Source organism: Camellia sinensis, chromosome 7, assembly GCF_055761805.1.
Source record: "Camellia sinensis isolate YWXY chromosome 7, ASM5576180v1, whole genome shotgun sequence".
NCBI classification, from domain to species: Eukaryota; Viridiplantae; Streptophyta; class Magnoliopsida; order Ericales; family Theaceae; genus Camellia; species Camellia sinensis.
In genome coordinates, this window is record NC_138967.1 from 15,804,718 (window position 1) to 15,821,237 (window position 16,520).

General features: G+C 36.1%; 1 protein-coding gene across 1 annotated transcript; it reads right to left on the reverse strand.

The window, feature by feature from the left end:
* Positions 1-536: 536 nt before the first annotated feature.
* LOC114307732 (2-hydroxyisoflavanone dehydratase) lies at positions 537-1,996 on the reverse strand. The gene has a single exon (XM_028253149.2). The coding sequence runs from the start codon at positions 1,768-1,770 to the stop codon at positions 790-792; it is 981 nt and encodes a 326-aa protein (XP_028108950.2). The 5' UTR covers positions 1,771-1,996; the 3' UTR covers positions 537-789.
* Between the last annotated feature and the right edge of the window lie 14,524 nt (positions 1,997-16,520).

Consider the following 16,520-nt stretch of genomic DNA (forward strand, 5'->3'; position numbering starts at 1 on the left):
CTTCTTCTTCTTCTATTTTCTCTCTTCTTTTAATTTTGTTTTTTGTTTTTTTGGACTTATCTCTCAGTTGCAAGTTACATGTCATTTTTTTTTTGATTTATTACAAACTCAATCATATAATGTCCAATTCATTGTCATGTAATTATGGATAAATTATAAATCTCTAATATTACACATATTTTTGTTCAAATATTGACCCCTCTCGAAAACAAAAGTTTAGTTTCATCCTTGCACCCAATCTAACCCTTGAAAATAAAAAAAGTCCATTGATTTAATGATTTACACCAACATAATATGACTTGCGGATATATCTAATATTATTGTTCTTATTTTTTCTTACATTGACAAGGGATACATTTGGATTTGGTGTAACTTTTTGTTGTAAACAGTAAGAATACTCATTCGTAACTTTTAGATAATCAATTTTTTAAAATTATTTAAGTCTCTAACTATAAGCAAAAAAATTATACCAAACACTCTAGTGCAAAATTTCAAAATAAAAAAAAAAAAAAAAAAAATTATAAACAACTTCAATATACTGCATAACATGGATTAAGATAACAATAGTACAAGCATACAACAGGGATTCTTTATCCCAAATTCTACTATTTCTTTTGTCACAAAACACTCGAAGCCATTGAATGGTGTCTAATTTTCTTGCATGATTAGTGTTTTGAAACATCAGAGATGGAAAATTTAGGGAGATTAAGAACACTCGAGCGAAACATAAATAAAAAAGAAATGATGAGCAACTTATTAAGTTCAACTTAACTAACATACAAAATTACACTATTTTTGTATAAACGAAACCAATCTTTCGAGCATAATTTTAGTATTCTCGGACTCAGGATTCGAGATGTGGAAAACATGTTCCTCTCCTTCAGCGTCATACAACTCCACTTCTCCAACCCACCCACTGTCCCTCACTGCTTCGTAGTACTTCACATTTCTCTCCCTAAGTGCATCTTTCTCAGCAACACACACCAACAACCTTGAACATCCAAGACCCGCCAAACTCGGAGCCCCGGGTCCACACGGGTTAATCGTCGGGTCATCAAGCCCACCTGGACACTCCGGGTATACAAACTTCCAAAGCCGAGAACCCATCCGATCCTCGTGACCCGAAACTGTATCCGACCCGATCGGATCCGCCCCCCAGAAATACGGGTGGGCTGCAATCACACCTAAAATTCTCACCCCATTGGGTAACCTCTCCCGGCCCGCTTTCATGGCCATGTTGTGAGCGATATTGCCGCCAGCACTGTCACCACCGACGAAAACCCGGTTGAAATCTCCATGGTCGTTCAGCCACCTCTCGCCGCCGTCGCCAGCGTAGTGAGAGGAGACCCATTGGAGGGCGGCCCAGGAGTCATGGTAAGCTGTGGGGAGAGGGTGTTCAGGGGCGAGACGGTATTCGATTGAGACGGCGAGAGCGGTGGATTGGGATGATAAGGTGGTGAGGTAACGGTGGTTGGTGGCGGAGAAGGCGGAGCCGACGCAAAAGCCGCCGCCGTGGAAGTAGACAAGTATGGGGAGTTTTGTGGTGGTGGTGAGTGGTGGGAGGTAGATGCGGGCGGTGACGCCGGTGGTGGGTGAGATGGTGAGGTCTTTGGAGGAGACAGCGGTGGTGGTGGAGAAGAGAGAAGGGGGGACGGGAGGTGTGCTGTGGAGGCGGTGCACGGTGCCGTCTTTGTAGACGCGGAGGAGGGGGAGGAACTCGTGGGCAATTTCGTCGGCGGAGATGATGGTGGTGGTGGTGGAATCCTCCATGGAATTGTATTGAATGGTTTGATAGGAAAGGTGGATGAAACTTTGAACGGCCAACTTAAAAAGTAGTAACGGTAGATAAACCAATCAGAAACAAAAGAAAAAGAGACAACTAATCCACCACCAAAAGGCTTCTTTTTTTTTTCTTTTTTTTTTTTTGTTCTCTCTCTCTATAGATTGAACCACCAAAAGGCTCTTTGAAATTACTGTTTTATGAAACTTGGGAAAAAAAAATCAACAATGATTCATCCCATTAAAAATATCACCATTAATAGTATTAATGCATTAAAAAAGTAAAAAAAAAATAAAAAAAATACAACTCCAAAACCAAAATATCACATCATTAATGGTGGGACCCACTTCCACCTAATTAGTAGAAGCACTAATTAGTGCTCCCAAGCATTTTTCAAAAAAAATATAGTTCACTTTTTCAATTTATTTTTAAGACTAATAATGTGTAAAAAGAATAAATTAATTAATAATTAGAAAATATATAAGAGAAAATTATTTTAAATATAGACTGTCATATCATTAAATTAGTTAATAATTAAAAAAATATAAGAAAGAATTACTTTAAATATAGACTGTCATATCATTAAATTTAAAAAGTAAATTTAATTCACATAACCAAAGTAATAATCACAAAATATCATAATTAAGTCATAATTAATATCACAATAAATCATAATCAATCTATCATAATAAAATATTATAAAATTTATAATTAAAATATACAGTACATACCTTTTTTTAAAGTATGTAGGTCCGTTGGAGAAGTTGCAAAAAAAAGTCAATTTTTTTGGCTTTTTAACTTTTTTTAGCAAAAAAAATTAACTTTTTTATCCAAAATAATTCAGCCTTTTACCAAAAAAGTCACTAAAAAAACAAAAAAATTAAAAAATTAATTTTTTACCAATTTCACAAAACACCACAAAATTACTCCAAAAGTTCTCAATGTAAATATTAGGATTGGACATTGGTCATGTCCTATGCGGGTTGAGTTTGCATTGCTTAATAAATAAATTTATGCCTACTTAAACTTGGCTCAGTCAAAATATTGGATTTATATGAACCAACCCTATTTAAAAAATATAATTTTTAAATCTGCCCATCAGGCTACTTTCAAAGTTTTACAATGAAAAATGTTAGGAATTTATCTTTAAGGATTTTGAATTTATCTCCAATATGTTTATGTGGTGAAAATTGAATTGATAAAGTATGAGATCTATATACGAAATGAATCTGAATCATCAATTTTTTTTTTTCTATGTAAATTATGAGTTGATGAGGATGAATTTGTAATGTTGTTGTCTTGCTATCTAATTTTAATTTAACATTCCAATATTCAAAACAACCAGTTAATACATCAAATAACACAAGTTGAATGAAAACAGAAACTTACATAAATGGCTGGGCCTTCCAAACATCTCTTTCAATTGCAAGAAAGGTGTGGGTTTAGCGTAATTGCATTAGTGTTGGTTCCTAATTAACTAAGATAATGTTACTTTCAAGCAGAGTCTCTCTCTAAACATATATCTCAATTATTATGACTCGTATGCTTACGATTAGATGATCAAATTAATTTTTTTATTTGTATCAATGATCTATTCTCTGAGACTTAAAAAAATAACTTATCAAGTCATCTAGTGAGACACTTGGTAGGCCTAATGGGCAAGATTGGACCATCCAATTTGGTCTACAAACTAGAGAAAATTTTATTTTATATTTCTATCCTCTTACTTTAAAAATACTAACATCTATTAAATTATGCCTGAAAAATTTATATAATCTTAATTCAGCTATATAATTGGTAGGGGGTGCAAATTTGGCCTAGCCCACTTATGCCTGAGCTCAGGCCTGCCCATTGTTGGGCCGTGCGAGCTCCTACCAAAATTTGGGTTGGTTTAGACCGACCTACTGGCAAGAAAATTAGGCCCATGCTTTGGCTCATGGGGTATTCAGGCTTGGGGCGGATCTAGGCCAGACTTGACTATTTTTTTATGTTTTTACCAAAAATGACATAAGGCTTCAAACGGGCCGAGCCTTAAGTAGGACTTGAGTAGACCGATGGACCGGACTTCAAAATAGACGACCCAAATCCAAGATCTCGAGTTGGACTAGGACCCGGTCTAGCCAGGTCGGGCCGCATTAATTCGTGGGCAGACTTTGAGTAGACCAAATGTACACCCCCAAATAATTGATTACAATGTTCACTACAAAAACAAAAAGTTATGTCATGGAAAATTTCTCTTCTACCAAACATTGCATTTCATAGTTTCCAAATGGGCCAAGATTCTCTTCATTACATCTTGTGTACTGGTTGGTGCTATTTACGTTTGTGGAGCACACTACGGGTTCAATTTTAATGATTCAAACTGTTCAATATATAAGACTCGTCGAGTACTTTACATTAATAAAATATTGATAGTCACTTCAATTGATTAGAACATATTTTTGTCAATAATTTTTTTTTAAATCATATTTACTATTAACAGAATATGGTCTGATCAAGTAACTATCGACATTCAATCAATATAATTTTTTGTAAGAAACAGTATTCGACGAATTTTACACATTAAACGGTTCGGATTATAGAAATTAGACTTGTGATAAGCCCTACAGACCCGACAGCATGCTCCAGTCTAATTTGAGACTGGAGAGAACCTTGATCCTTTTTAAATCTACCAACCGAAATAAATTTAGGATACAGCTACAACCCAACCATCCATGGCAATCTTGTGTTGGACCCAAAATGGTGGAAAGCCACTGATTTTCCAATTTTTAAGGTTGTATTTACATTACAAATTCTATTAAAAATTGAAAAGGAAAAATGAAAAAGTGAGTAAAATTTAAGTAAAATATAATTTACGATATTTCATTTACATTTCACTTACCTTTCTTCTTTTATTTTTTAAATTTCTATCCAAATTTATGATCTAAAAACATTCTAAATATCTCGAAACATTTAAAATAAACATGAAAATATATATATATATATATATTCTACTTATGTGGATATAAATTACTGTACATATGTATTCAATGATCAACACCTAAATATAATATGACTCGTTGGTATCTTTTAATTTTTTCATACAACGACAAAATAACAATAGCACAAACATATCATACGAATTCATTGTCTCACATTCTTATATTTTTGCATCACAAAATATATATAGTTATTTTCACATGATTCAATTGTTATAAATGTGTTTTCAAACTAGAGATATCGAGATTTAGAGATTAAGGACTATTTTGAAAAGATGACTAAAAATCATCTTTTAGCTTTTAATTAAATTTAAGTTAAAACATTGCCCACATTTTTATATATTTTTTTCAAAAAAAAAATCAAGAAGTCAATTTTTAATCTCCTTCCCAAAACAATCATTGTTTCAAACATTAACAAAAAAACAAGGACACAATTTAACTTACAAGACTATTAATTAGCAAAAAATATACATGTATGAACACTGAATTAATTATATAAAATAATTCAGAGATGATGGCACCCATCATAAAAGTCATGTATTACTCCTCTTCTGCTTTATGGGATTGGTTTGTGATCGATTCTATATCGGCTTCATGAGATTGTTTTGTGGTCGATTCTGTATCGATGTGGGATTGGTTTGTGATCGATTCTATATCGGCTTCATGAGATTGTTTTGTGGTCGATTCTGTATCGATATGGGATTGGTTTGTGATCGATTCTATATCGGTTTCATGAGATTGTTTTGTGGTATCGATAGACTTATTGATGAATGAAACCAATCTTTTCATCATCATCTTACTAGTCTCAGCCTCAGGTTTCAACACATGAAAAACATGATCCTCTCCTGCAACTTCATACAACTCAACTTCTCCAACCCAATCACTGTCCCTCACAGCCTCATAATACTTCAAATTTCTCTCCCTAAGTGGATCTTTCTCAGCAACACACACCAACAACCTAGAACACCCAAGACCCGCCAAATCCGGAGCCCTGGGTGCACACGGGTTCAACAACGGATCATCAAGCCCACCCGGACTATCCGGGTAAACAAACTTCCAAAGCCGAGAACCTATCCGATCCTCATGACTCCAAACCAAATTATCCGCCATCGGATCCGACCCCCAAAAAAAGGGGTGGATCACAATGACACCCGAAATGGTGACCCCATTGGGTAACCCTTCCTGACCCGCTTTCATGGCCAGGTAATGAGCGATGTTGCCGCCGGAGCTATCGCCGATTATGAAGATTTTGTTAAAATCGGCATGGTGGGTGAGCCAGGGCTCGTCGCCGAGGCCGGTGGAGTGAGAGGCGAGCCATTGGAGGGCGGTCCAGGCGTCGTGGTAGGCGGCGGGGAGGGGGTGTTCGGGGGCGAGGCGGTAGTCGACGGAGAGGAGGAGGGAGGGGGAGAGGGAGGAGAGGGAGGAGGCGAAGCGGTGGTGGGCGGCGGAGAAGGCGGAGCCGACGCAGAAGAAGCCGCCGTGGAAGCAGAGGAGGATGGGGAGTTTGGTGGCAGAGGAGGGAAGGTAGAGGCGGGCGGAGAGGGGGGTGGAGGAGGGAGGAGAAAGAGTGATGTCTTTGGAGGAGGGGGTGGTGGAGAGAGAAGGGGGGACGTGAGGGGGGTTGATGAAGCGGTGGACCGTGCCGTCGTTGTAGACGAGGAGGAGAGGGAGGAAGTCGTCGACGATTTTGCGTCTGGGGGAATCCATTTGGAATTGGAATTGGAATTGGAATTGTTGGATTGGCAATGGTGTATGTGAATGAATGTACTAGTAGCCTAGGAAAAAAGTGTCCGGATGGAAGAAGAAATACTGTACCAAAAAGCTCTTGGTGTCAATTGAAGATTTGACAATTTCTTCCCGTTTCTCTCGCACATATTTTTTGGATTACTGGTGAAGTTTTGCTGTGAGGATTCACACTTGTTTGGTTGAGGTGATTCGGAAAGAAACGAAAAAACAAACAAAACAACAACAACAACAATAAATAATAATCATAATAATTGATTTATTAAATTTGAATTCATCTAAACCATCCAACTTACAAAAGTCGAAGGTGTGACCGGGGGAGCATTGTTTAGACAACCGATGTTATCTTTATTAATAGTAGCTATCACTCTTGGTTATCACGGTAGCGATTGGTAGCTCGAATAACACGGCTCAAAATATGGCTCGACACTAAAACGACGTGGTTTTGGTGTCGAGTTTTTTTTTTTTTTTTTTTTTTTCTTTCTTTCTTCCCTGGTTTTGTTGAAGAAGAAGAAGAAGAAGAAGGGAGAAGAAGAGAAGGGAGAGGGAGGAGGAGGAGGAGGAGGAGGAGGGGAGGGGGCCATAAAAATCGGTTGGAGGAGGAGGGGAGGCTGGGCAGACGACCGGGGCTGGCAGACGACGGTGGTGCTGCGACGTCGGCGGGGCTGGGCAGACGACCGGGGCTGGGCGAGGCGACGGTCTACTGCGACGATCGGCAGCGACGGTGGCGGTGGCGAGACTCTGCTTCTCCTCTGCTTCTTCACTTCCTCCTCTCTTCTCTCCCTCTTTCTCCTCTGTTTCCTCTCTTCTCTCTCTCTCTTTCTCCATTTCGAGCCGTTTCGAGCCTCTAAAAGTCGAGCTACGACGCATTTTCCTTATTAATGTGTCAATCGGCATTTGCTCCAATGATTGAACAACTAGTATGCACAGATTCAAATAATTTAAACAAGTTTAACTTAGATAGATGTAACAATGTAACAAAAAAATAATGAAAATAATTTTTTTTATGTTTGATTTATAAGTTAATGTTCTGATTGTTTAGAAAGAAATAAATAAATAATAAAAAATAAATTGAAAGAAAATTAAAAATATGTTTATATATTAATTTAGTAGGAAATTTATTCATAAATCCTTCTTCAGTTACTTATATTTCACTTAGTGATATTTTGGGAAGTTGGCTTTTAGCAACTTTTTTTGGTTTGTAGCAAAAGTCAAAAGTTGGCTTTTTTACATTTTTTTTCATTTGGAAAGTTGGTTTTTAGCTACTGATAAAATTACAATTCTACTCCTCATGAGTCAAAATGTACTACATGATTGAAGTTGTAAATATTTTAAATTAATGGGAATAGTTTGGTCATTTTATTGTAATTTGATATCATAACAAATATTAATCAAAAAAGTCAAAAGTTACTTTTTACCAACTTTCCAAATCATTTGTCTAAAAAAGCCAAAAGCTTGGTTAAAAGTAAAAAAATTATTTTTTACCATCTTTCCAAAATAAGTTAGTCCAAATTATTTTCTTATATTTCAATAAATCCTACGAATAACATAGTTAGCAAAAGGGTCCAGCTTGTCTCATGTTGAGATCAAGACTGGACCCAGTCCAGTCCAGCCCATGAGCTCATTTTGGGCCCCGTTTCGATAATTCAAACCGCTGAAAGTGTAGAATTCATCGAATATTACATCTCTGTAAAAAAATCAAGTTAATTGAATATCGATAGCTATTTGATCGGATCAGAATTCTATCAATCGTTTATTTTTTCACCGTTCTTTTTTTAAAAATATAAATATGATCCGATCAAATAGTTATCGATATCCGATCAATGTGATTTTTTTATAAAGATATAATACTCGATGAGTTCTACACATTCAATGGTTCGAAGTATCAAAACGGAGCCTAAAAATGGACTCATGGGCCGGACTGGACAGGTCCAGTCTTGATCTCAACATGAGACAAGCTGGACCCTTAGCAAAATACTCCTAACAATAATATTCACATTGACAGTGTAAATATTTCGTGATGTGAACATTCATACCATCAATGTGAACATTCACACAATCAAATATGAATATTCACATTACCAAGTTGCTAAGTGTTCAAAAAATATTAGGTAAATTACATTTACCTCCCTTGAGATTTTTGACAAATACAGGGACCTCCCTTGTGGTTTGAATAATTACAGTAACCTCCCCTATTTTACCTGACAGTGTTAAGATTCTTACCTTCTATCAAATTGTTCCAAACAGTGTTACTTTTTCTATAATAAATTATCTTATTGTCCTTCCTTTTAAAATATTAAAAAATATTTTTGGATTGGAGGACAGGTTTGGAAGAAACAAACAGTGTTTGGAACAGTATTTTTAGATTTATTTTTTTTAAATATTAAAAAATGTTTTAAAAAAATTTATTATTTTTATTTTAAATATATAATTTTTATTTAAATATTTTTAAACATTTTATTTTATTTTGTAAATATTTTTAATATTTTTAATTTTAATATTTAAACTCAAAATACAACTTCGCAGTGAAATCATAACCAAACACATAATTTAAAATTTCATTCAAAAATTATTTTTAAACCTCATAACCAAATACATAACTTGACACTCCACACTACTTTCAAAACTCTATATTCAAATTGTAACCAAACGCATAACATAAAAAATTAAAATATTTAAAAATATATTTATAAAACAAAATAAAATATTTAAAATAAAATTTATATATTTAAAATAAAAAAATAAATTTTTTAATATTTAAAAAATATATTTAACATAATTTTGTATTTTTTTAAGTTTGTGTTTGGTTACGAGTTTTAAAAGTAATTTTTGAATTGAGTTTTGAGTTGTGTATTTGGTTAAGACTCTATATGAGTTTTGAAAAGATTTTTGAAAATTTCTAATTGGAATTGTGATTCTAAAAGAGAACCTAACATGTTTCTAAAAAAAATCTATTTTCGGAACATGTTTTTACTCAAAAATCAATTCAAAAATTATTTTTAAAACTCATAACCAAACACAAACTTAAAACTCAATTCAAAACTCTTTTCAAAACTCAAAACCAAACTTTTTCAAAAACTCTATTTTAAAAGAAAAAAAATTTCAAAAAAAATTTATTTTATTTTTTAAAATTATTTTTAGAATTATATTTTGAGTGTGGAGTCGTATTTTGAGTTATGAGTTTTAAAAAGAAAAAAATTGTTTGGTTATAAATTTTGAAATTTTTTGAATTTATTTTTTTACGGTAAATATTTTATATTTTAAATATTTATTTATTTATTTTAATGTGCATTATATTTCATACATCTATGTGTTGCATTTTTTTTAATATTTTAAATATATTTTTTGAATATTAAAAAATTTTAAAAATTTTATTTTTTATTTTAAATATATAGTTTTTCTTTTCAATATTTTTTTTTGTAAATATATTTTTAAATATTTTAATTTTTTTGTTATGCGTTTGGTTACGATTTGAGTGTAGAGTTTTGAAAGTAATGTTGAGTGTCCAGTTATGTGTTTGGTTATGAGGTTTGAAAATAATTTTTGAATTGAGTTTTGAATTATGTATTTGATTACGATTTGAGTTTGAAGTTATGTTGTGTTTTGAGTTCAAAATATTAAAATTAAAAAAATTAAAATGTTTACAAAATAAAATAAAATATTTAAATAAAAATTATATATTAAAAATAAAAAAATAAATTTTTTTAAACAGTTTTTAATATTTAAAAAAAATAAATCCAAAAACACTGTTCCAAACATTGTTTGTTTCTTCCAAACCTATCCTCCAATCTAAAAATATTTTTTAATATTTTAAAAGGAAGGGCAATAAGGTCATTTATTATAGAAAAAGTAACATCATTTGGAACAATTTGACAGAAGGGGGAATCTTGACATTGTCAGGTAAAGTAGGAGATGTTACTGTAATTATTCAAGCTACAAGGGAGGTCCCTGTATTTGTCAGAAACCTCAAGAGAGGTAAATGTAATTTACCCAAAAATATTTATAAGGGTAAAATTGTCCATAAAATATCTTAAATATGAGAATTAAGATTTTATGAATCAAATGTTCAAATAATAGGACTTATTGGAACAAAAGAATGTGTTATGGTTTAATTGGGACACAAGTACTTAAAAAATAATTTTTTATTAAATTTCCCAAATTTAATTAGGATGAAAATATTGAAAAAAAAATAAGAATTTTAATTATAAGTAATTATTTTTATAACAAATTTACTATTATTATTATTATTATTATTTGTATATATATATATATATATATATATTTTATAAGAATCTATCAACTTAGTTATCATTGTGCTATGTGGCCTGGTCGTGCTTGCCGAGATGATCTCGATTACGCCGAGGTTATCTGCGAAGATGCCACAATCTGAGATAAGCAGATAAGGAACAAGACTCATAAAACAGAGGAGGATCTCACTCTGGATAAGATAAGGTTCAAAAAGAGTTTATCTCTATCTAGATGACGAGCATTGAGCCTAATTCTATTGAAGTGAGGCTTCTAAACGGATTAGATCACTGCTGGTTATAAAAGTAAGGCATTCTCGTGAGTCTGAGGTAAGTTATTTCTTGTGAGTTTAAGCACAATTTGGTGTCTTTGAAAAATATATATTACTGACTTGATCGTCAGAGAGCCCCCGGGTGGCGAACCATCGCAGTATTCTTGTTTTCTTGTTGCGGGTTGTTAGGCTTAATCTATTATGCCGGTACTTTCCAGCTGAGTTCCTTGTTTGGTTGTGTAGTCAAAAATCAACACCCACAATTTGGCGCATTCTGGCGCTGTTTGGAAAGAATAGGTTGGGGCTATTGTAGCCTCAAAATGAAAATAAACCAAAAAGCTTACTATAGCAACCTTTTTTATTAAAAAAAAGAAAAGAAAAGAAAAGCTAGAGGACAAGCAGCAGCCTACACCCACAGCTATCCCACAGCTACGGACAGCTAGGTACCGTGCCACGGAAATTCATCCCACAACTGTTAAATTACAATTTTGCCTCTTTAGTTAATTTTGAAAAATAAAAAGTTAGGGACAAATTTGTCATTTTAACTTTAAACATCATTTTAATACATTTTTCAATACAACAACTCAAATAAAAATTCATTTTATCTTCCCAAACACAAAAACTGAAATAGCCTACTAAAATAGCCAAATAGCCAAAAAGCCTCTAAAATAGTCACTTCCCAAACGAAGCCTCTATGCGAACTTAGTAAGAATAGATGGCCAACATCTGGCAAGAAAGATGAGAAAGATCATCTTGATTCTTGACTCTTGGTTCTTGGTTTTTGATGAGTGGACATTTGAGTCCTTGTTTCATAAAACTAATGAGTCATGATCTAGGTCGGAGAAATGCATGTTTAGGTTCCATCACCTTAAGTTGCCGAGGTAATAGAACCTAGGGAGCAATTGTAGGGACATATTTTTAGGTTGCCCATGTGGTCGAGGTTGTTAGCTTAGGTGTCACATAGATGGACCAAGTCATCGAGATATGATGTGATCATATATGAATTCGAGATATTCGAATAGAGGACAAGAGTCCTAGATGACATCAAGCTACCTATTTAGATAGAGATGAAACTCTTGAGGAAATTCATTGTAATCTGAATAGTGTGAGTTATAATAGATGTTATCCTTATAAAGGATAGATGTAACAACCCTCGTCACTGTTCACCGATGAACTACTGACTACCGTTAAACTGAACTAATTATGACTGTTAAATGAACTGAAGAAAATACTAAACTAACTGACTGAAAATGAAACTGAATTGACCGAGCATATCTGTTCAATTGTACGTCTATCTGTTTGATTGTTGGATTATCTGTTGGTGTTTTATGTTTGAACTGCTAATTGAAGGCCTTATCGGCGGCCGAATTCGAAACTGATTGATGTTCTACAATCGTTAGAATTAATGTGAAATTATGGTGTAATTATCTGAAAACTGATTAGGTATGATTAAATTAGATTAAATGGTACCAAATTACATGAATTTGACTTATTTACAATTAGACCACTTAGTGGCCACTACTTTGCACACCTTGTGACTTGTATACACAATTGAATCAACATTTCTTCTCTCATTTCCTATGCACAACCGACCTTGAGAGAGAGAGAGAAGGAGAGAGAGTTAGTTTCATCTCATTTGGCTTGGTTTGCTTGGAAATTGAGTAGATTGGAAGGACTCTTGCATAATTGAAGCTCTAGACTTGCCTTTCAAGCTTTAGGTGAGGAATTCAACCTTTTGATGGTAGAATTAAGTTCATTCTTGCATGATTCATGCTTAATTGAAGAGTGGAGTCAAGTTTTGGTCTTAAAGTGTGGTATTAGAACTCCATTGTTGCATGCATGTTTGAATTGTTGAATTTTAAGTTGTTTTCATGGAGAATTGTCACATGCATGCTCATGGTTATGTTGAGTCCATGTTTCCATCATGTTTTTGTAAGAATTGGCTCATTTGAGCTAGCATTTGAAGCTTTGAAGTGTTTAAGTTCATGCATGTTTGTACGTTCTTCATATTCTTGGAAATTGGTTTGAACTGGATTTAGTTGAAACACCATTGGGCTTTGATTTTACAAATTGAGCTTTGAATCATGTTAAACTATGAGTTTTGATGTGTTTTTTGGAAAATTGGCCCAAGAGGATCGAAATTTATGTTTTAAAACTTGGTTTTGAGCTTGAGATTCGAATCTGGAATTTCCAGAATTTGGACTCACGCTCGAGCGGAGTGTCTGGGGCTCGAGCGTGGAAATCGTGCTCCCAGCATTTTGTTCTGTTTTGAAGTCCGCTCGAGCGGAGTAATTGACGCTCGAGCGGGACATTGTGTCTCATGCTCGAGCGGGCGTCGAGCGCCCAATCGAGCGTGATTTTCACCTATCCAGCACTTTCGACTGTTTTGCAGAACGCTCGAGCGGGTAAGTCTACGCTCGAGCGGAAACCTTTGTCTGCATGTCCGCTCGAGCGGATAAACCTACGCTCGAGCGTGACTCCTGTTTTCTGATAAGTCTGAAAATACTTTTAAAGGTACATCTTTGCATCCTCATCCCATTCTAGGCATTCTTAGGCCTAGTTTAAGGCATCTTAGTGAGGATATAGATGTAGAAACACACCGAGGCAATTAGGGATTAAGTTATTATGTTCCCAACCGTGTAGCTTAGTGTGTGTTGATCTGTAACTGTGTAGGTTTGGCTTTCTGAGGAGACGCTCTAGCTTACTGTAGCCCAGAACTCTGTGAGTAACAAATGTGTAAAGATATGTTCGAAATGATTATCTTCTGAACAATTGAACTGTACTGTTTTCTGAACTGATTACTGTTAATTGAATGAATGTATGTCCTATATTCTGAACTGTATTGTGGCATCCTTAGCACCTACTGTTTACTGATACTGATACAGAGATCTCTGTCGGTTCCCCCATTGGAACCACTACTGTTACTGACTGATGGCCATCATTTACTGCTCGGACTTTTAAGACCTACTGTTTACTGTACTGTTATGCTAATGGATGTACCACATATCACTATACTGACTGAACGACTGAGATACTGATTTAATGAACTGTTTTCATTACTGTAAGGACATTCATTCTTAACCCCTTTACGCATTGTGTAATTCACTGGGCTTTAGCTCACTGCTCATATATATATGTAGGTGTCCAGGCACCAGACCGCAGCTAGAAGCGTCAGGATAAACCCCAGTTTTGTCGAGCCAACCTATGTGCCTCAATGCGAGATTCCGAGCCTGCCATGCTATGGCTTAGGGATCTTTTATTTCCCCCTTCTGTCTTTGTATCTGTTTTGTGATAACTGTATAGACTGATAGCACTGTACTATACTGTAAACAAGGAATTGAGTCCCTATTCTGAATGATTGTATACGTTGTATATACTATTTTGTCTGACTGTGTGTATTTGAATGAAAAATCGTTTTGGCATACAGACTGTCACAGCTCATTGGACATTGTTTATTTACTGTATTGGCTTCCGCCAGCCCCTGCACTCTGTATTACTGTATTACTATTAAACAGGCCTTCGGTAATCTCGGATTACTAGCCGGTTACGGTGCTAAACCCATAGGGGCGGGTTTGGGTCATGACAATAGAGTCCCATAAAGTAAGACTTTTAGGGGAAGTTAGACATTGATCATTATAAAAGTGAGGCACCATCGTGGGTCTGAGGTAAGTTCTTTCTTGTGAGTTTAAGCACAATTTGCTATCTTTGAGAGATATTGATTACTGACTTGATCGTCGGTGTGCCCCCGCGTGGACGATCAAGTCAACATCCACAATTTGGTGCCGTCTGTGAAAATTTAAGAAGAATAGATGGCCAACAACGGGCAGAAAGAAAGATTGGAGACGACATCTGCAGTGTTAGTGGTGAGCATGTAGATCCCAATGTCGGGGGAGAAAACCACAATGAAGGAGCCCAGGATCCGAATCCTGGAAAAAAGGACGTCGGCAAAGAAGGTAATGCCCCCAAGAAGGATGGCCGAGATAAGTATTACAACGAAAGAAACCTCCGGGTATGGAAGGATAGATGCTTGAGAAAGGATGGCAAGATGAAAGGTGTGGGGACATATTTTGTGAATGACGGCACGTGGCCCAGGTGACGTCGGGGTGTCAGCAAAGGTGCCACGTGGGCTGGTCCTGGCGTCGAGGTGATCTTGGCTAGGCCGAGGTTACCTGCGGGATATCGGAATCCGAGATGAGTAGATGAGGGACAAGAGTCCTAGACCTAGGGAGGATCTTAGTCTGGATAAAGATAGAGCTCTTAGAGAGTTTACACCTGTCTAACCAGGATAAGCATTGAGCCTGAGTCCACTAAAGTAAGGCTTCTACGGGGTTCAGGTCAGTATTGGCTATAAAAACAAGGTACCCCTGAGGGTCTGAGATATGTGTAAGATGCTAAGAGTAATAAGTTTTTTCTTGTGAGTCTAAGCACAATTTGTTATCTTTGAGAGATACTGACTTGATCGTCGGAGTACCCCCGGGTGGACGAACCACCGCCGGATTCTTATCTTTCTATAACAGGTTGTTCGGGCTTAATCTATTATGTCGGTGCTCTTTAGTTGAGTTTCCCATTTGGTTGTGTGGTCACAAATCAACACCCATAATTTGGCGCCGTCTATGGTAACGTAAGAAGAATAGATGGCCAACGACGGACAAAAAGAGAAGATTGGAGACAAAATCCCTAGTGAAAGTGGTACACATGTCGATCCTAACATGGAGGAGGAGAACCCTAATGAAGGACCATGGGACCATAATCCCGGGGAGAAGGACGTCAGCCAATTAGGAGACCCCCCAAAGAAAGTAGGTCGAGACGAGTACTATAACGAAAGCGACCTCCAGGTATGAAAAGATAAATGCCTGAGGATGGACGGTGAGATGAAAGGAGTGGCAAACAAGTTGGCAGACCTACAATCGGTTATCAACTTCATGATGCAAAACAACATCATGCAACCACCATTTCCGTTAAAGGACAAGCCAATTCCAGCGGCCAAGAATGACTCCCAGAAAGGGGGACAAAAAACAATCCCAACAGCCCCTCAGCATGACAGGGCGAAGGAGCATTCACATCAGCCTTCGAGGGAAGTCGAGCGAGGAGAGTCTTAGAAGACGCCTCGTACCAAATGAACTTATGTCAAGGAACATCGGCATGTTCAGGGGAAGGAATTTTGTTCCAAAAGGACTCATAACGACGCCGGGAGCAGCGTACCAAAAAGGCTGAAGTCCGTTGACAACCGAGCTCCTGGTCAGATTAAGGAGGATTTGAGGGACTACCTTCAGAGGAAGCGGCAAAATGCCGAGGTCACATCCCCAGTCAAGCCGAGAACGCCATTTTTAGTAAAGTTAGATAAGTTTGAGGCCCCAAAAAGGTTTCACATGTCGAGATCCCAAATATATGACGGTAAGTCCGATTCAAATTTTCACGTTGTTGGAGGCCAGAGCCATTCGGGAGGTAAACTACCCAACTTGGTTGTCAAACACAGTTGTGAAAAAGAACAATGGAAAGTGGA